The sequence below is a fragment of the Prionailurus viverrinus genome, chromosome D4 (genome assembly GCF_022837055.1).
Source record: "Prionailurus viverrinus isolate Anna chromosome D4, UM_Priviv_1.0, whole genome shotgun sequence".
NCBI classification, from domain to species: domain Eukaryota; kingdom Metazoa; phylum Chordata; class Mammalia; order Carnivora; family Felidae; genus Prionailurus; species Prionailurus viverrinus.
The window spans coordinates 76,280,646-76,301,129 of record NC_062573.1 but is presented as its reverse complement, the minus strand read 5'-3'; the positions used below and the strand labels follow the sequence as shown (position 1 = coordinate 76,301,129).

Sequence of the window (20,484 nt, the reverse complement as noted above, 5' to 3'; positions counted from 1 at the left end):
GCCAAACTTCATTTTCTCCATTTTTTGAAGACTGAAAATACTAGGAGCAGTAATTCTACTCCTAGATACATACCTGAGAGGTATGAAAACTGTCTGCCTAAACACTTGTGCATAATAGCCCAAACGTGGAAACAACCCAAATGTGCACTGGCTGATGAAAATATAAATAAAGTATATCCATGCAATGGAATATTACTTGGCCATAAAAAGGAGTGAAATTCTGACACATGCTGCAGCTTGGATGGAACTCTAAAACATTATGCTAAGTAGATGAAACCAGTCACAGAAGGTCACATATTTTTTTAAGTTTGTTTTTAGAGAGAGAAAGCTTGTGCAAGTAGGGGAGGCACAGAGAGAGGGAGACGGAGAATCCCAGGCAGGCTCCGCGCGGAGCCTGACGTGGGGCTCGAACTCATAAACTATGAGATCATGACTTGAGCCAAAGTTGGACACTTAACCGAGCCACCCAGGCGCCCCCAAAAGGCCATGCATTTTATGCGTTTGTTTATGAAGCATCCGGTACAGGTAAATCTGTAGAGACAAACTTAAATTGGTGGTTGCCAGGATGGGGTGGCCAGGTTGGGGAACCAGGGTAGTGCAGGATGAGGTCTAAGGGGTGCGAGGCTTCTTTCTTGAAGTAATGAGAACGTTCTAAAATGGATTACGGTGATGGTTGCACAACTCTGTGAATATACTAAAAGCCATGTTATAAATGGCTGAATTGCGCGGTATGTGAATTCTGGTGCATTTCCCAGAATCTCACGGTGCTGGGAGCGACCGTGTTGGATTTTTAAATGCACTGTCTTTTTCAGGGTGCGGAGTGCCGCATTACTGTCATCTCCCTGTGAGTGGGACTGGTACCTGGGCCGCACCTCCTGGAGTGAGCAGTCCACAAAGCACAGACGTGTGCAACCTGACAGCCTGCTTTATCAGGTACTTCATTTTTCCTCTCATCAACCTGGTCACCGGCTCTCCTCCTCCTGAAGTTTGGTGTAAATACTTCCTATCCTAGACAATGTCGAGGCCACCGCTTTCAATGTGGCTGATAGAGAAACTGTTCCATATCAGAGAAAATTTAATTGTAATATTTTATTTATCAAGGAACAGAAGCATCTTACCTGCATTTATGGTCTGAATTGTTAGGTATAGCTTTGCCACGGTTGGGTGAGAACTAATTGAGATCTTTCCTGGCTGGAGCATAATAAGTCCAACTCCTGTGGTTCAGGATAAATGCCTGACAGGGTATGTTAGTGTCTGGGGTTATAGGTCATTCTGGTAAATCATGTTTTTTTCATTATCTTTGATGGAGCAGAATTATGTAACAGTGATAAGCACGTTGCTGCAGATATTAAAGGCATCGGTCACACTGGCTTCCAAAGATTAATTATGTACAAGCTTTTAGTGAAAGAGCTAAGAGTGAGTATTATCTATTTACTGATTCATTTTTAGGTAGGAATTAAATGAGATTTACAAGGTATTAAATTTTATTTTGACAGATGCTGGGATGTATTTGTTCTTAGTTACACTTTAACCCCTGATTATAGGTCAGTCCATGGCGGCTGGAAGGGGGTTGGAATATTTTTCATGTGCTTGTTTCATAATTCCTGTCTGTTTAAGCTTGCAGCCCCTGCCTGGGTGCATTCTAGCTATGTGTCAGAGCTGGAGTTTAATAGACTGTGAATAGCACACTCCAGGGTGGCAGATGGCTGTTCAAATCCCAGCGTTCCTGCCTTCTAATTGAATGATTTGGGGCACATGTCTTCATGTTTCTGAGCTTCAGATCCTTCATCTGTGAAAACAGAGTGTCAGTATGAAGCTAAATAAGTAAAGTATAGCAGGAACCAGGCATATGCCAAGGCCTTTCTCGGAGTCTAGTAGTTCAAATGGGGACACCTGCACGGGGGAGCCCTTAGTTTCCACTGAACTGTCAGGGTTTTGTTTGCTGGGATGTTCCCTATGGAGCTCTTAAAGTTTCCAAACATAGGAAGGCAGATGCTTGCCTGGACTCAAGCAGTGGTTTTTCTGAAACTAGATTTCTGGGTAGGATCTTCTGATTTGGTCAAATGAGCTGGAGGAGCAGCCTGGAGTGTGGCAAAGGGAGATGATGCAGGCATTGTCTGGAGGAGGGAAGGCTCTTTGTGACTCAGAGGACCCCCCTGCTAAATACTTCCCTGGTTTTGATTCCCTGTACTAGTGACCACAGGCCCTTTGACGTCAGTTTGTTTTCCCAAGTCAGAGCCTTGTTCTAAAGCTCTTTCCTGTGTAGAAACTTAAGCTTGGCTTTCTGGGATGACTTAGTCTCGGGTGAGCTTGGATGGCGACGGTTTTTTCCCAGAGCATCTCCTGTCACCCTAGTTTCAGATCCGGCAGACATTTATGAAGAGCCTTTTATTTGCCAGGCACTGGGCAAAGTGCATTCACCGATGTTGTTTAACCCCAGAATAACCCTGAGAAGGAAGGGGTTATGACCACCTCCCTTCTGCAAATAAAGAAACACTGAGATTCACAGATTTTAAGTGATTTCCCCAAAGTCGCACAGACACTGACTCCCAACTTCAGTGCGATTCCTACCGTCCCAGCTGACTGTGTGACTCTCCAGAGTGTGGGGACTTAGCTCCTCAACTGCGAATAGTAGCATACTTTTCTCAAGAGCCAGTTCTGGTCCACCGGTGGTGGTTGCCTGGGGTTCAGGATCTTCAGGTGCTGTCCAAGTCTGCCGAAGCAAGCATGTTGTGATCCATTAGCATCCAGTGTCCTTGGGTGGAGGAGGGTGCCTGCGGAGCCTGCCCTTGACCTTGACCTGAGGTTTCTGATATCAGCCTTCTGGAAGGATGTGAGTCTGGGCAGAGTCTCACTTCCTAGTGGCTTCTCATTGTTAGGCAATTTAGATACCTCACACTTATCATGGACTCACCCCATTGCATGGGCTTAGAAAAGTCAGTTGAAGGTGAAAACCTGCAACTTTTCCTTCTGTGCACCTGAGAGCCCCTCTGCAGTCCCATCTCCCCTGGAGCTCACCCCAGCAGCATAGACCCACACAGTAGTGCTCAGGCTTTAGGGCATCAGAAACTCCTGGAAGGGCTTGATAAAACAGATTCCTGGGTTGTTGTGCCCCCCCCCCCCCCCCCCCCCCCCCAGAGTATCTGCTTCAGTCAGTGTGGGATGAGGCGCAGGGATATGCATTTCTAACAAGTTCCTGGCCAGGCCATTCTTGGTTTCCAGACCACACTTCTGAGAACCATTAACTTAGAAAGCACTTCTAAGAGCTGGTTTAGAGCATGGGCTTGTTTAAAGACGGTCTCTGTGGGGGCACCTGGGTGGCTGAGTTGGTTGAGCGTCTGACTTCAGCTCAGGTCGTGGTCTCGCAGTTCGTGGGTTCGAGCCCCACATCGGGCTCTGTGCTAACAGCTCAGAGCCTGGAGCCTGCTTCAGATTCTGTATCTCTTTCTCTGTCTCCCCCTCCCCTGCTCATGCTCTGACTCTCTCTGTCTCTCAAAAATAAATAAATGTTAAAAAAAAAAGATATATATGTAGATGGTCTATGTGGCCACTTTCCCTCCCTGAGGTGAAGGGATTGTTTCCTCAAACCTTTAACGAGCATCTCACACAGAACCTGACGGAAATTAGGAGGAACATAAAGGCTCATCCATGGGGTACTTGGGGGTCTACTTTGGAATCAGTAATTGCATTGCTGTGTGAAAAGGCTGGTACCCACCCCTTTTGGTGGATGTGAGCAGAAGGCCTGAGGCAGTGACTAAGTGAGGTGGGCCTCCTGGAGGAGGTGATATTTGAGAGGCAACTGGAGGACGAAAAGTTGTTGGCTACGTGGGCAAAGGGGGAAAAGGAACTTGGGGAGCAGAGACTGGACACCCCAGGCCAGGCTAGAAGAAAAGTTGTCATGTGTGGTGAGAATCCCGCTGTCATTCTAACATGAATGACATGTATCAGAGCTGTAGTAAAAACAATGAAAGTTTGGGGCGCCTGGGTGGCTCAGTTGGTTGAGTGTCCAACTTTGACTCAGGTCATGATCTCCTGGTTCATGAGTTCGAGCCCCGCGTTGGGCTCTGTGCTGATGGCTCGGAGCCTACTCCAGATTCTGTGTCTTCCTCTCTCTCTGCCCCTTCCCCACTCATGCTCTGTCTCTCTCTGTCTCTCAAAAATGAATAAACATTAAAAAAAAAAAAAATTGAAAGCTTTATGTTTATTTGTGGGCTCCCCATAAAATAGTTGGTACTATGATACCTGTTTTATCTGCATTGTCTCTTTTATTTTATTTTTAATTAAAAAAATTTTTTAATGTTTATTTATTTTTGAGAGACACAGCTAGGGGTAGAGAGAGAGGGAGACACAGGATCCGAGGCAGGCTCCAGGCTCTGATGCACAGAGCCTGACCTGACGCAGGGCCCGAACTCACCAACTGTGAGATCATGACCTGATGCTGAGGTCGGACACTTAACATACTGAGCCACCCAGAGGCCCCTGCGTTGTCTCTTTTGATTCTCATAACCACCCTGTGAGGTGTAGGTCCAACTATACTCCCGATGGACCTCAAACGAGCTGGCTTCAACAAGGGAGATTTATAGTCCTGGAGGCTGAAAGTCTGAAATCAAGCTGCAGGCAGACGCGTTTCCTTCAGTGGGTTATAAGGGAAAGATCTGTTCTGGGCATCTCTACTTGACTTCTAGATGCATGACTTGCCTCTGTGTGTGTCCGTCTTTGTGTCCAAATTTCCCCTTTCTGGACAGACACCATTGTATTGGATTAGGACCTATCGAAAATCTCGCCTTAATTTGATTACCTCTATCCAGACCCTGTTTCCAAATACGGTCACATTCTCAGGTGACGAGGGTCAGGACTTCAACATATGAATGTTGTAGGGACACAATACAACCCATAACACCATTTTACAGCTGAAGAAAGGGAGGCTCAGAGGTTTTAGGTAAGTGCCCAAAATCTGTGTAGATCAGAAACAGTTGACTAGTGGTCATAGGTTAAATCTAAGAAGAACAGGGGCTTGTTGACTTCACAGCTGTGCTCTGTCACCCAGTGCCTTACTGGCTTCTAGCGTTTTCTTTGTTTCTGCCATGTTTCCACAAGGTTCCCTGGGAACCCAGTGGGGTGGAGACCAGGGTGCCAAGCCGCTAGCCTGTTAGTTTCTGGTTAAGTTATTCTGGATAAGATATTCTTCCATTTCAGTTGTCTATCTCACCTGCTTGTCTGTGGGAAGTTATTAGAGTATATGAAACATTTAAAATTCATGAAAGAAAGAGGCTATCTTTTTCCAGATGATGTGCTCTTTCTGCTGTTAAAATGTTAACTATCTATAAATGCACAGTTTTTCTGAGTATAGCTATTCTATTCTTAATGTCCTTCCCAAACAGCCTAAATGTTTGTAAATGATGTGTTAACAATGCGTTAGCCCTTAAACTTGTACTCTAAGTACATTTACTTGGAATTATTTCAGCATTAACGGACTTAAGCACCTTAGTTGTCTATCTATAAAGATTCAGACACATAGTAGTTTTGTTGGTATCCACACAAGAATTCCATATTTTCTTCCCTAAGTATTTAAAATGTTCTAAATACTTATCCAAAGACGTTGTCATTTTAGCAATTCAAGCAAACTTTCATGAGAAACTAGTACACCACTGAAACGAAAGAAAAATAAAAATAAGAAGGGTTCACTCTTACTTTTGAATGCTTTAGCTATAGACTGACATGTTTTCCAAACAAAAATTGGAGCGCGTGGTTTACTCATGAAATCAACAAGACAAAGTGGTGGCCATCTGGCCGATCTCTGGAAATCTGAGATGTCTGCACACTGTTAAGTATAGCACATAGATGAGTAATGCTCAAGCTAGGGTCTGAAACAGAAATGTAATGATACTCCTGCATGTTTAAGAGAATCCGGAACCTAAGGATGGGGAGATGGCTAGGTGCTTTCCAACCCAGAGCCCTATCTGTCTCTTACTTTTCACAGCCAAATTTCTTTTCTTTTTGAATTTTATTTATTTATTTATTTATTTATTTATTTATTTAAATTTTGGTTAGTTAACATACAGTGCAATATTTGTTTCAGGAGTAGAATTCAGTGATTCATCAACTACATTCAACATCCAGTGCTCATCACAAGTGCCCTCCTTAATACCCATCACCCATTTAGCCCATCCCTCCACCCAGCACCCCTCCATCAACCCTCAGTTTGTTCTGTTTTTGTTAAGAGTCTCTCTTGTGGTTTGTTTCCCTTTCTTCTCTTCCTCCCCTTCCCATATGTTCATCTCTTGTTTCTTCAATTCCACATATGAGTGAAAGCATGCACTGTATTTTTCTTTCTCTGATTGACTTGTTTCACTTAGCATAATACACTCTAGCTCCATCCATGTTGTTGCAAATGAGAAGATTTCAGTCTTTTTGGTGGTTGAGTAGTAGCCCGTTGTGTATATATACCACGTCTTCTTTATCCATTCATCAGTCGATGGACATCTGTCACAGCCAAATTTCTTACAAGGATTCGCTGTACTTATCTCTTTTCCTCCCCACCATCTGCCCTTCTTTCTAACACTTCTCCATCTATTCTAGCCACTTAGCGGTCCAGTAATGGTTCCAGGTACCCTATGAACTAGGCACTGCACTGCCTGAGGAAATTTACATGGACAAGGCTCTTCCCTGGATGGGAGTTCAGTCTTATTTGTGATCGGCTGCTATGCATGCTGCCTGATTTGGGCCCCTGGTGCTGTGGCTGTGTGGGGAATCCTAGAGGAAACCTGATTCCCATTAACCTGCTAAAATTGAGATAAATAGTTTGCAGCTAGCTTCTGCTTGGAAGGGGTATCATCATTAGAGCCCTATTTTTGGTACTTTGTCACATTTTTATCAACAGAGTGGTTGGTGACAGCAGTTTTCAGTTCAGCCAGATTTTGATTCTTGTTTGGAAGTAATCTGGTTGTATAGCAAGATTGGACAGAATTTCCCCCACTTAATCATAATTATATTGATATTTTAAAAAAATGATTGATTTTAATAATAAACATAGATATTTGATTATAGTTACTCTTTTTTTTTAATGTTTATTTATTTTTGACAGAGAGAGAGACAGAGTGTGAGCCAAGGAGGGTCAGAGAGAGAGAGGGAGACACAGAATCTGAAGCAGGCTCCAGGCTCTGAGCTGTCAGCACAGAGCCGGACGCGGGGCTCAAACTCACAAACTGTGAGATCATGACCTGAGCTGAAGTTGGACGCTTAACCGACTGAGCCACCCAGGCGCCCCGTTTGTAGTTACTCTTAATACTTGATATTGATATTTGAAATATAATTGTTGATATTCAGAAAATCAACTTCAGGTCTTAAGTCTAGTTAACTAAAATAATTAACTCTGTCAACACGCTGTGAAAGAGTCTTTATGATATGTTAAAGCTTAAATTTGTCTCTTCTGATGGCTTCAGCTCAGCATGATAAATTTGACAAGAAAGAGGGATACTATCCCAAGACTTAGAACAAGAATCAAAATACTTTAGCAACCGGACGATGAGAACTAGATCAGGGAAAGAAACCAAGAATGGCCTGGCCAGGAACTTGTTAGAAATGCATGTTCCTGTGCTTCACCCCACACTGACTGAAGCAGATACTCTGGGGGGGGAGGGGGGGGCACAACAACCCAGGAATCTGTTTTATCAAGCCCTTCCAGGAGTTTCTGATGCCCTAAAGCCTGAGCACTACTGTGTGGGTCTATGCTGCTGGGGTGAGCTCCCCAAGTATTCTGATAGACTGAGGAGCCCCAGGGGAGACGGGACTGCAGAGGGGCTCTCAGGTGCACAGAAGAAAAGTTGCAAGTTTTCACCTTCAACTGACTTTTCTAAGCCCATGTATTGGGGTGAGTCCATGATATCTCTGAGAGGCCAGAATTGCACATAAGGAGTGTCACGAATAGGTGGTCAATTTAGGGTTGACATAACTGTCAATCTGGAGGTAACATGAACTGGGGTTTATTATATAGTATTAGTATTTTGTTAAATAGGAAGTCTTTTTGAAAATATAAATTGTGGGTTATAAAATATATTATCACTATATATTATATCTAAATAAGTACAATTATAGATTAGATATTTATTGAATTTACTAGTGTTTTATTAAATATTACTATTTAAGATTTACTTTGGGGGTGCCTGGGTGGCTCAATGGTTAAGCATCCAACTTCAGCTCAGGTCATGATCTCACTGTTTGTGAGTTTGAGTCCCGAGTCGGGCTCTGTGCTGACAGCTGAAAACCTGGAGCCTGTTTCAGATTTTGTGTCTCCCTCTCTCTCTGCCCCTCCCCAGCTCGTCCTCTGTCTGTTTCTCTCTCTCAAAAATAAATAAACATTAAAAAAAAAAAGATTTATTTTGTCTTTCCCTCTCTTTCTAAGTAACACTGTCATTTGTTTACATTTTTTAAATGTTTATTTATTTTTGAGAGAGAGAGAGAGAGAGAGAACACAAGCGGGGCAGGGGCAGAGAGAGAGGGAGACACAGAATCCAAAGGAGGCTCCAGGCTCTGAGCTGTCAGCACAGAGCCTGACTCAGGGCTTGAACCCATGAGCTGTGAGATCATGACCTGAGCTAAAGTCGGACACTTAACTGGTTGACTGAGCCACCCAGGTGTCCTAACGCTGTTATTTGTTGAAATCTTTTGACTTATATTTAATATGCAAATGCTCCATTTATTCTGGTTAACACATCTTACAGCTTAGTAACTTAGTATCTACCCTCTACCTGTCTTATAAATTCTGCTTTAGTTTTACAAGCATCTTACTTTCTCATTATGTATGTGAAATAAATCTTAGGAGTTTCATCCATCTGATTCTTTTTCCTTGTCCTCTGTACCAGTTTTTTAAAAAGAACTTCAAATCAAAGTATTTATTGAGCAAATTATAGTATATTCATACAAATGGAGTATTATGCAGTTAGACACATGATGATACAAATCTATATTGCCATGAAAAAATAGTCAAGCAACGTTCTTACGTAGAAATAAAGGAGGCAAAAGTGCATGCCTAGTATGGCCCCAGATGTGCAAAGTTATATATGATATCTATATGCTTACCTGCATACAGGTACCTGGAAGAATACTCACACAGTTACTAACAGTAGTTTGCTCTCTGGATGGCAACAATTTAGTTATATTTTGCTACTTTTTTTTATGATCTACTGTATGGTTTGGGTAAATAAACAAGTACCATGTATATAAAAATAACTGAAATACAAATGAGAGATGTATATGCAAATATATATGTAAAGAAATATAACAAAAAGAATGATGGGACCAGATCTTTTCCTTTGCAAACCAAAGACAAAAGTTTGCAAATAGAGATGATGATTTTCTTGCCGTTTGAATGTTTTACCTGCTTTCAAAATTGTGGTCGTCCTGTCTTGTGTCCAAGCATTGAAACAATGTTCCTTTGGCAGAATTTCCCAGACCTCCCTGGTAAGGAGACTCATTTGGTTGGGGAGGAGGGTGCATGCTCAAAACAACCAATCCCCTGCCCCTTCTCACACACCAACCCTACCCCCAGCATCTCAGGGAGGGACTGGGATGCCTCAGGTAATTCTGGGCATCAGGGAAATTTAGCAGAAGTCCCATAGGAGCATAAATATTGCGAGCCAGGTCTTCGAGTATGATTGAACAATGCCTCCTTGGAAGTGCCTTTCCCAGGCCCTGCTTCCTTTGTTCCAGAGGCCCATGCTCTTTGTGACTGGCCTGGAAAACTGTCTGCTCCCAGTGTTTTTCTAAAGGCCCCTTTCAGATCTGAGAAGTCTTTGAAAATCTAGGAGACTCTTCAGCTACTTTAATCTGTGCTGATAGGGGATCCTGAATTCTTAGGACTAGAAGGTTCTGGTGATAATTTCTTAAAGCAATTCACGTGTTGCCAGAGGCTCCTCTGGCTCCCGGGAAGACCTGTGTCTCATGCGATGGTCCCTGGGGCCTCTCTCACCTCAGATTCCCTCCTTACCTGTGAGATGAGAGCCTTTTTATTTAGTCCAATTTTTAACATATTGAAGTGTTTTTTTCTCAAAGCACTTGTTTAGGGAGTGGGTGCTCTGAAGTTCAGTTAGATGTCAGATCGCATTTGCATCAAGGAGTCTCATTAACTAACCGGTGGCTGGAGTCAGATGGCATTTACTTTTTTTTTTTGAAAGAGAACTTTTTATTAGTTCTATGTACAGAGAGTTTAACAGCGTGCACTCAGCCCGGATTGGGGCCCGGTTCTTTGGCTTTTGCCTTTTCCAGCTTGGTAATAAATATGAGCCACCGATTTAGGACCCAGGACGTTGCCTCCCCAGTGGCAGCAGATCCCATCGTTTCTGTCATCGTAATTGGTCCTGATGGCTTCCACTAGCTCAGCCGGAGCACCTAGTATGGAGGTGACAGCGGTGCAGGTCTTCCCGTGGACCAGACGCCCAGCCTGGCCTTCCCCTTGGTGATGCAGCAGGGAGCCCCCATCTTACGACACCAGGTGGGCAGGGAGATGCCTGCTCATTGGGAAACACAGCATGTGCAATCACTACCAGCCGAACCTTCTTGTTTTCCACTGAGGTGGGGACAGGTGGCCTCTTAGTGGGGACATCCCCTTTGCTGGCAGCTTTCTCCTTAGCCTGGATCAACAATCTGCTTCTTCTCTTGCTTTGTCTCTGGTCTGTACTTGGGGGCCAGCTTAAGCAGCTGAGCAGGTGTTTGGCGGTCCACGGTTAATCTCAGGGGCGGGGCGGGGGGGGCAGCATTACACATTTATAGAGAAGAGCCCTTTGCCGCTGCAGCCTGATGTCGTGGGGCCATTTGACAAAGCGGGAGAGGTCCCTTTTGGGCTGGATGTCTTGTCCGATGCCAGAATTCTTGGGCTTTTTCTCAAGCAGGGGATTGGCCACCTTCTTCCCCCCGGGCCTTCTTTCCTTTCTGCACCTTGGATGGCTGGAGGAGAGAGCTGTGGCATTTACCTTTTAAAGTGGTGCAGCAAGAGTTTCACAAACATGATCCCCCAGCACTCCGTTGGGCAGAAACCCTCCTGAGTTCTGTTCGAGAAAACCACAGTAGCAACAACAAGCCCCTGACCTGTGCAGTCGTCTGTCTGCGGTTGACAGTGAACGTGGCGGCCGGAGAGCAGTCGTGAGGATGAGCTTCACTCTCACAGACCTGCCCCTGGAGCCTCCCTGCCTTCTACCGGACGAGAAATTCAGGCGGCAGCTGTATTCCCCCCTCGGAAGTTCAGTTTCCTCACCCCTGAAGCACAGCAGTAATACCAAATATACCAAAGATTCACGGGCGCTGTGCGGCTCTGCGTGAAATGAGTTACAGCAGAGTTTGGAAGAGTTTTGGCACGTAATACGCCTGGAATCAACCTTTGTTTATCACGCTTTGTTTGTTGTTGGTGGTGTTGTCTTAAGATTTTATTTTGAAGTAATCTCTGTATCCCCCCAACGTGGGGCTTGAACTCACAGCCCCAAGATCAAGAGCTGCTCAGCTCTACTGATTGAGCCAGCCAGGCACATCTCGTTGTTGCTGTTTGTTGGGTTTTGTTTTTCAATGTTTATTTAATTTTGAGAGAGAGAGAGACAGAGCATGAGCAGGAGAGGGCAGAGAGGGAGGGAGACACAGGATCTGAAGCAGGCTCCAGGCTCCGAGCTGTCAGCACAGAGCCTGATTCGGCTTGAACGCACCACCTGAGCCGAAGTCGGATGCTCAACCCACCGAGCCACCCAGGCGCCCTGTTGCTGGTTTTAAATAGAGGGTTACTAAGTGGCATCTGTCCCTGAAAAGAGTGTGGATTTTGTATACCCAGCAGCGTGAGCAGGGGGCCCCAGGGCACCCCGCCAGGGAGGACTCTCTCCAGTGCAGAGCTCGCTTCCCGGAAGGGCCTGTCTACACCAAACTGTGACTCGGAAGGTGCTTCTAGGATCTCCAGGCTCACAGCTGGATTATGCTCTGTCCCAATCCCCTGTCCATCAGGCTGAGCACACTTTGACCTTGCCTGTTGGCCTCAGCATGCTCGGACCATCCCCTTGAGTGTCCTAGGAGCCTGCACGTGGGCAGCCTGGCACCACGAGGTCCACCAGCCCTCCCCCAGCAGCAGGCCCCGGCCTCCCCAGACACCTCATCCAGCCAGCCCTCAGCTGACTCTGAGGTGCACAGCAAATTCTTCTGTCCGTGTTGTGGCCGGCTGACCCCAGCATGTGAGAATCACTGCCGGGGTCTCACACCGGGAGCAAGACGCTGGGGGTTGGGATTTGTGCCAATGGCAGAAAGAGGAGAGAGTGAATTGAAAGCCACCATCCACTGAGAACCGAGAGAACTTTCTCTCCTGTTAGACTGACTGATGTTTTCATCACTTCTGCGCTCACTCTGACATCCTTTCATTGTGGTAATAACAGCATCCCTGCCAATGTGTTACCAAGAGTAATAATAATAATAAAGTTAAGAAGGGAGAGTTGTGGATACTAGGGTCCTCCCTCAGCTTCCCTTAGCCAGGGAGACCACCCACCGCCCCCACCTTTTCATACCCCTGCACTCTGCTCTCTGAAATGCTTGCTTTGCCATAAGCAAAGCACTCAGCTGGACTCTATGTCCCTGCTTTGACTTAAACTTGACTCTCTCCCGAGGGCATCACTTCCTGGTTGCCACTTCAAGGGATGCTTCCTGCTCTAGAGAGAAAGAGAAATCTAAGCAGAAGCTGGCTCTGTGGTCCAGGCAGAGAAGCTCAAACAAAGGCTCTGGGGCAGAAATGCGCCTGGCAGGGTCTCAAGAGTAACAAAGAAAGGCCAGTGTGGCTCCGGAACCTGAGCTTGGGAGAGAGCAGGATGAGCTGGGTTTGGAGGAGGCAGTAGACTTGGAGGCTGTCTTAGCCAGCTTGGGCTCTAGAGCAAAATGCCATGGACTGGGTGGTTTGAACAACAGACATTTACTTCTCACAGTTCAGGGGACCACAAAGTCCGAGATCAAGATGCTGACAGATTTGGTTCCTGGTGGGGGCCCTCCTCCTGCCTTGTAGATAGCTGCCTTCTCCGTGTGTCCTCACATGGTCTTTCCTAAGAACATGAGCCTGGAGAGGGATCTCTCTCTTCCTCTTGTAAGACCACAAATCCCATCGTGAGGGCCCTACTCTCATGACCTAATCTAAACCTATTCCCTCCCAAAGGCCCATCTCCAGATACCACCACATTGGGGGTTAGGGCTTCAGCCCCTTTGGGGGGCTGAGGGAGACACAAACATTCAGCCCATAACGAGGCCACGGCAAGAAGTCTGCATCGGTTTAAAAGCACAGAGTTACGAGATCTGATTTGTCTCATGAAAAGATCATTCTGGCTGCTTGGGGAGGATGGACTGGGGATTGGATGCAGGGAGACAGCAAAGAGGCGAGTCCTGGAGGAAGAGAAACTTTCTAAAACTGAAACACGTGATTTTTCATAAATAAAATGCTAATGTCTTCATGTTTTAGAAGTGTCTTTGGAAACTCACTGCTGAAGATTTTGGCGGGGTGGGGGGGAGTTAATCTTTTCTCTCTAGATGATCTTTTGGGGATAAATATCATGTTGAAGAAATAACTTAGTTTGTGTTCATGAGGGTTCTTTTGTTTTATTCAATTTTCTTTTTCTGTCAATATCAAATAGAATTTTACTTACTATTTTTCAATTAAAATAGCACTGTAGTAAGACTAATTTTTGTTTAAATTTTTCTGGTCTCTGGGCGTAGTCTCCTAACTAGCTCTTTATCTGTATCTGTGCATATGTCTGGAATGGCCACCTAATTTTGAAGCTGGTTATTAGGATTTTAGATGATTTTTACATTTATTTGTGCTTTTCTGAACTGTTTTGAATGCTTTATAATTGGCATCTTATTATTATTATTAATTATTATTATTATTTATTTTGCCAAAACTCACTGGTCTAAGAAAAAAAATGAACAAAACCGAAATTATTTTCTTTTTTAAATTTTTTTTAACATTTATTTATTTTTGGGACAGAGAGAGACAGAGCATGAACAGGGGAGGGTCAGAGAGAGAAGGAGACACAGAATCCGCAACAGGCTCCAGGCTCTGAGCTGTCAGCACAGAGCCCTACGTGGGGCTTGAACTCACGGACCGCGAAATCATGACCTGAGCTGAAGTCGGGCGCTTAACTGACTGAGCCACCCAGGAGCCCCCCGAAAATAGTTTTCTTAATTATGGAACAATGTAATTACCATTTCCTGAACAGAAGAATGTCTATGTAAAAATTGGCAGTGACCTTTGGGACACTAACATGTAGAAGTCTGGATGTTTAGGAAAGTGGCAAACTGGAGGCAGCTTTCTGCTCTTCCTATATAATATTAAGGTATGGGAACAATCCTGGAGACAGGGAGTCTGCAGTACTTGGCAGGAAATTAGAAACACAATACTTTTAAACATAAAGCAAGAGTCTTGAGTTGCCCCAAAGGCTGAGGTGAACCTGGGGGTTTTTCTAGTGGTTTATAACGCACTCCCCTGTTTGCAGGATTCTAAGTGCTAAAGGCTAGCTTGAAAATAATTTACTCTCTGGGGTGCCTGGGTGGCGCAGTCGGTTGAGCGTCCGACTTCAGCCAGGTCACGATCTCGTGGTCCGTGAGTTCGAGCCCGGCGTCAGGCTCTGGGCTGATGGCTCGGAGCCTGGAGCCTGTTTCCGATTCTGTGTCTCCCTCTCTCTCTGCCCCTCCCCCGTTCATGCTCTGTCTCTCTCTGTCCCAAAAATAAATAAAAACGTTGAAAAAAATTAAAAGAAAAAAAGAAAATAATTTACTCTCTCTGCAATGTGTGTAAACCTATGACCATTACACTTAGAGTCAAGTTTGTTCCATTGTATCATATTTCTAGAACCATCATAGATTACAATGAGGAGCGTCTCAATCAAAAGTCTGTGTTTCTGTGGGGCTTGAGGGGTCATGCAGGACGATATGGGACTAGAAGCAGTTCCGTACATAGGTATCAGGGCTTTAACTAGAAACTTAGGATTTGGGAAACCTAGGTAGCTTGTCGCCCGACCCTCCCTCCCCCCCGCAAAAAAAGGAAGAGTAATTTTTAACAGACTTTGAGAGTGAGCAAGAGTGATATTAAATAAGTAAAAGTAAAGGCATAAAGGGCAGAGCAGAACTTTCGATGCCTCTCTCCTGGATGCTGTTTTAGGGGTTGTGGGGGATGCTGATGGAAGGAGTCCTTCACGTGAACATGGGAGGTTACTGGGATGGCTGTTTGCACTGAGAAGAGTGGGGGAAGCCAGCAGAGACGAGGCCACGACAGGGGAGGTAAGGGAAGGCCAGGCCTGTTCTCCCAAAAGGTGCCCCTCCCTCGGGCAGAGTTTTAACTGCTACCTCCGCGTGTTAGTCATTCCGTACTTGAGCAACTCTCCCGCCTTGTCATCATTTGTTTACTTGGTTTTGTCTTGATCACACTGTGAGCACCCCCACTCCCCGCCCCCAGTATATATCATCTGTATCTTCTCTGTATCTACCCCAGGGCACACGGGTGGGGGGACTTCAGGAAATGTTTGTTGCAAGGAAGTGTCTCTATGATTCCAGTCTGCCATTCTGCATACAAGCCAATTAAATTGTTCAGTTAACCTGGAAACTTTTCAAATGTTTATTTATTTTATTTTTAAGAGAGAGAGTACGAGAGCAAGCAGGGGAGGGGTGGAGAGAGAGTGTGGGGAGGGAGAGAGAGAATCCAAAGTAGACTCTGTGCTGTTAGCACAGAGCCCAGTGGGGGCTTGAACTCAAACCATGAGATCATGACCTGAGCCGAAGTTGGACACTTAACCAACTGAGCTACCCAGGTGCCCCAACCTGTAAACTTTTTATGTCAGATCCCTTAATGATACTTTATAACTATATTGCAAATATATATGTAAAAACATATATATATATATATATATATATACATGTATATGTGTGTGTCTTTATGTATGTGTGTATATGTACATATATATGTGTATATATATCCAAATTGTAATATTCTTGAAGAAATCTGATTAAAAGTGTTTTTCACATTAATTCGAGGTCTTCTGACCAACTTGTTACAAAGATTTTATACACAGTAATGCATCCTGAAAAGTACTGAAAAATTGTCCATTACACAAACATGGCACAAACAATAACTACAATTTAAAAAGAGAAATGCACACAGCCCTATCCTGTCATCAAATCACGTTCCCATTTGCTTTCCAGTTTGTTTATATGTTTTCATAACTTCTTCATTGCCATCATAGGATAGATAACGTCTGTGTTCTTTTTCATTGGTGATTATATCATTATTCTCCTTGTTGCTGGATAGACTTGCTATAATTTTAAATGATAGCTTCATGTGCCAATTCAGTTGATCTGCTGTCATTAACAGCCCTCTGTGATTGGACACTGGTGGTTTCCAGCCTTTGTTGTAATCAGTTGGGATCCAGTGAAGTGCCTTACCTCCCAGTCAGCCACTGGAGTCGAATTCCAGTCTCATCTTCCCCTTGAAACAGCTCTGGTCAGGATGGGCACTTGTCCTGTTCGTGGTGAGCATCTTCCGTTCTCATCTTAACTGACCTCCACACTGGTGGCGTGTTGTTGGCGATTTTCCCCTTCTTGAAATTCATTCTTCCTTTGACTTTGTGGACATTGTTCCAGAGAGGTTTTTCTTACCTTTCCGACAGTTCCTTTTTGGCCTTTGCTCTGGGGACTTGAGTTTGCCCCCTAAATATTGGCATTCCCAGATATGGGTCCTAGTCTGGGTGGTTTTTTTTTTTTTTTTTTTTTTTTTGCCTGTCACAGTAAAGGTTATTATGAAAACAGGCTGGATGGGTCCTATCTTTAATCCTCTGTTGCCTCAATCTACACAGTGTCTCTGAATATTCAGTCTCACTTCCTCACCTGACTTCAGCTTTCTTGATACATTGACGATCTGCAAATCTCTTCCTCCATCCCAGAGCCCTCTACCCAAAAATACCCAATGCCTAGTACATCGCAGATACTTGAACATCTCCACCTGGATGACCCTTAGCCCGTGAAGCTCAATCAGTCCTTAACTAAAGTCACTATATTTCCTCCAGCCCCTCCCAAGACCTGCTCCCATTCCTGCATTCTCTATGTTGGTAGAGATATCATCATCTACTTCGTTAAGCCAGAAACCTGAGAGTCACCTTAGAGTCACTTCCCTCTTTCTTACATCATATCTAATCAGTCAACCTGCCTGCTGATTACACTGCCTTAATTTCTCTAGAATTGGCCCTTTTTTGTCTAACGCTGCCCAACCCGATAGCCCTGTCATCTCTCACCTGCATTTCCACAGAAATGCATTTTTTGCTGGTCTTCTCATTCTTACTGACACACCTCCCCCCTCCCCCTCTCCCCCTCCCCCAATCCCACCTGCCAGATTCATCGTCCTCCAGAAGCTGACCCAAGGATCTTTACAAAATGCCAAAGCTAATCCCACTCCTACTGTGTTCAACAGTAGGATACAGCCCCTGCTTGCCTGGGCAACCTCACCTCCTGGCACTGAAGGGCACGTCTGTGGTCTCTTCATTCCTTGTTTCTCCACTTGTATTTATTCCCTTCACCTAGAAAGCTTTCCCCTTTTTGTCTCACAAACTCATTCCTGTAAGTGTCTTCTTGTCTGTAAAGCCTTCCCTGAACCCCATCCCCCTAGTCTGGGTGCAGAAGCCCTCCCAGAAGTCCCCAGACTACCCCGAGCTTTCCAGGAAAGCTCAGTGCTTTTGCAGTTTCTTATTATTTACTGGTCGTCTGCTGTAATGGACTGAGCTCCCCAAGGTGAAAGAGAGCTTAGTTTTTTATCAGGGGGTCTGGCTTGATAGAAGTTCTTTGGAGAAACAAATTCTCGGAGTGGGGTTCGAATGTGCAACCCACATGTGAAAAATTATGTCCTATTAATTGCTTCTCCAAAAAGTTCTATTTATGTATAACTGCCACCAGCAATGCTAGTGTGCTCACTGAATCATGCCTTTCAACAACTATTTATTGTTCCTCTATGTCAGGCATTGTGTCAGAAGAATAGTATTTCTAGTATAAGACTATTTCATTATTTGGAGCAGTGTATACCAATAGAACTTTCTGCAATGGTAGAAATATTCTGTATCAGCACCGTCCATTATGGTAGCCATTAGCTGCAAGGGGCTACTGAGCACTGGAAATGTGACTCATGTGACACATTCGTCTGAAATCTTCCTTTTCTTTAATGTTTGTTATTTTATTAAAACATTGTTTAATGTTTATTTATTTTTGAGAGGGAGAGAGTGTGAGCAGAGGAGAGGCAGAGAGAGAGAGGGAGACAAAGAATCGGAACCAGCCTCCAGCTGTCAACAGAAAGCCCACTGTGGGGGCTCGAACCCATGAACCGTTTGATCACGACCCGAGCCAAAGTCTGATGCTCCGCCAACTGAGCCACCCAGGCGCCCCTGGAAGCTTTTAAATCCTAAATCCCTAATTTTAGTTAATTTAAAATGTATTGAATACCCACATGTGAGAAGTGGTTATATTGGGCAGTGCAGCTCTAGAGAGAAAAAGGAAATAGTTCTGCAGATGTTAAGTACTACACTGTGGATTCCTTTCTTCCTTTTTAAATGCTAATGAATCAGCTCACATTACTAAGGTGTGACCAGTTCACAAACGCTATCATTGTTATTATTTGTTCGCACTACCTAATTTGGGAAACATTTTTTAAATCAGAGCTTAGGTCGGGGGAGTAACACCTTACACCGGAAACACAACCCCAACGTCTGAGTCTGGAGACTTGTAGGCAAGTGAGAAACGTCACTCACGATGCTTTTTAATCCAGAAGCATGCACTTAGCTCTACTCCAAAGGAGGCCAGAAGCCTCACACTTTCAGAGAGGCATCTGCTGGGCTTGTTTTTCCACATAAACTGCCAAACTTGTTTTGATTAGGCAGGAAGTGAAGCAACCTTTCGGGGAGAGAGCCTAGCTTCTGCATCTCGTCAGCGGGTCAGATAGGACATTCTACCTTTCACCTTCTACTTGTGAGCCTCGGCCGAGTTTTGCCTTAAGGGAAAGTAATTTTAAGGGAAGAGCGAGGTGGCCCACACTTTTTTTCTTTTACAGCGTGGTTCCCTTAAATTTCAAACCCCAAATTATGCTTTTAATCAGTGTACCTGTTTCGAGTCTCCGAATAATTTACATGCCTCTAAAATAAGGAAGCTTTTACTTCTCTTGTGCAGTTCTTCGTACATAGGAGACTCTAAAACGAGTAAATGTACTGATAAATCCTGCTTGGATAAGCATCTGTGACTTACTGGTAGTCTTTTAAAAGATGACGATGCGAGAGGCGTTGCAATGTTTTTACTGGAGCTGTTGGAAATGTGATAGAAAAGAGATAAACTGGGGTATATTTTCCTCCAAAGTCAAGTTTTATTTAACACGAACATCCCAATACCCTCGGAATTCCGGTAGTCAGTTGTTGAGCTGAGACACGTGGGCTACAATGCCGTGTACGTGTCGGCTGGCTGGGCAGGCCTCTAGGCAGGACAGACAACTTTGGGGTTTCCCCTCTTCTTCCCTTCGGAAGAGAGCAAAAGAGGCGCTGCAAACCTCTCCAAAATGTGTTCGTACCGGATGCGCACGCGACCTCAAAGGAAGCGCCCCAGGACAGACGGGCCAGTCCCCACGCTGGCTCCTGCGCTCGGAGCTCCCAGCGCTTCCCGGCGCGCGCCCGGAGCCCGACCTGCCGGCCTAGTGCGCGCCGCGGAGCGAACCATCGCGCCGTCCGGAGGGGGGGTAGGGTAGGGCGTGGGGCCCGCGGGACGCTCGGGCCCTGGGGGGGGGGGATCCCCCTGCCGTCGCCGTCCCCGCCCCCCTGCTGCCCCCCCCGCCGGAAGTCGCTCTCGAAGCGGCCAGCCGCGGAGGCCTCGCGGGTTGGTCTCGGCGTGCTCTATCCCCCCGGCCGCGCGGGGGTGGTAGCGGCCCATTTGAGAGTTTCCCGGGTCCGGCCGCCGGCGCGGAGGCGCTGCGCTCCGGCGGGGGGCGGGCGGCGGGAGGCGGGACAAAGGGGTGGGCCCTGCGGGCCGGCCCTCCCGCAGCCCCGGTTTCGGGTCCGAGGACTGATCTGCTGCGCGGACCTCGCGAGGAGCGGAGCCCAGGCGGGATTTGCGCCCGAGATGCCGGTGCGAGGGGATCGCGGGTTTCCACCCCGGCGGGAGCTGTCAGGTTGGCTCCGTGTAAGTGCCCTTCGAGTCTGCTCGGTTGGGAGAAGACTCTCGGGGGATGAGCGTAGAGCGCGTGGTGGGCTTCCTGTTGCGCGGTGGGCAGCTGCTACTCTCCCACCTGAAAGTGGGGCGGGGGGCACGGGTAGATTTCACCCGACCGGGTGGTGGCTCATGGCCTCCAGGGCTCCTTAATCCTTTTCTCTCCTCTCTGAAGTCACTTGGGTTTGAGATTAAGTCGTCAGGGAGGGTAGGGGACACGGTCCTGAACTCTGTCCTGGATCTCTGGTACCTTGAAGGCATCTC

At 45.8% G+C, this 20,484-nt stretch overlaps 1 protein-coding gene across 5 annotated transcripts in view; it reads left to right on the top strand.

Moving 5' to 3' along the window:
* The window catches only part of TJP2 (tight junction protein 2), a 145,769-nt gene that overhangs the window by 31,027 nt on the left and 94,258 nt on the right, over positions 1-20,484 (top strand). The window contains exon 2 of one of the 5 annotated variants that reach the window (XM_047830288.1): positions 813-933. Coding sequence is in view for 4 of the 5 variants with exons in the window: in XM_047830289.1 (XP_047686245.1) it covers positions 20,134-20,193 (60 nt within the window). In the remaining variant the exon portion in view is untranslated. Of the gene's footprint in view, positions 1-812; positions 934-19,903; positions 20,194-20,484 lie in introns of those variants that run through there. The other 4 variants (XM_047830289.1, XM_047830285.1, XM_047830284.1 and 1 more) reach the window with 4 other exon arrangements.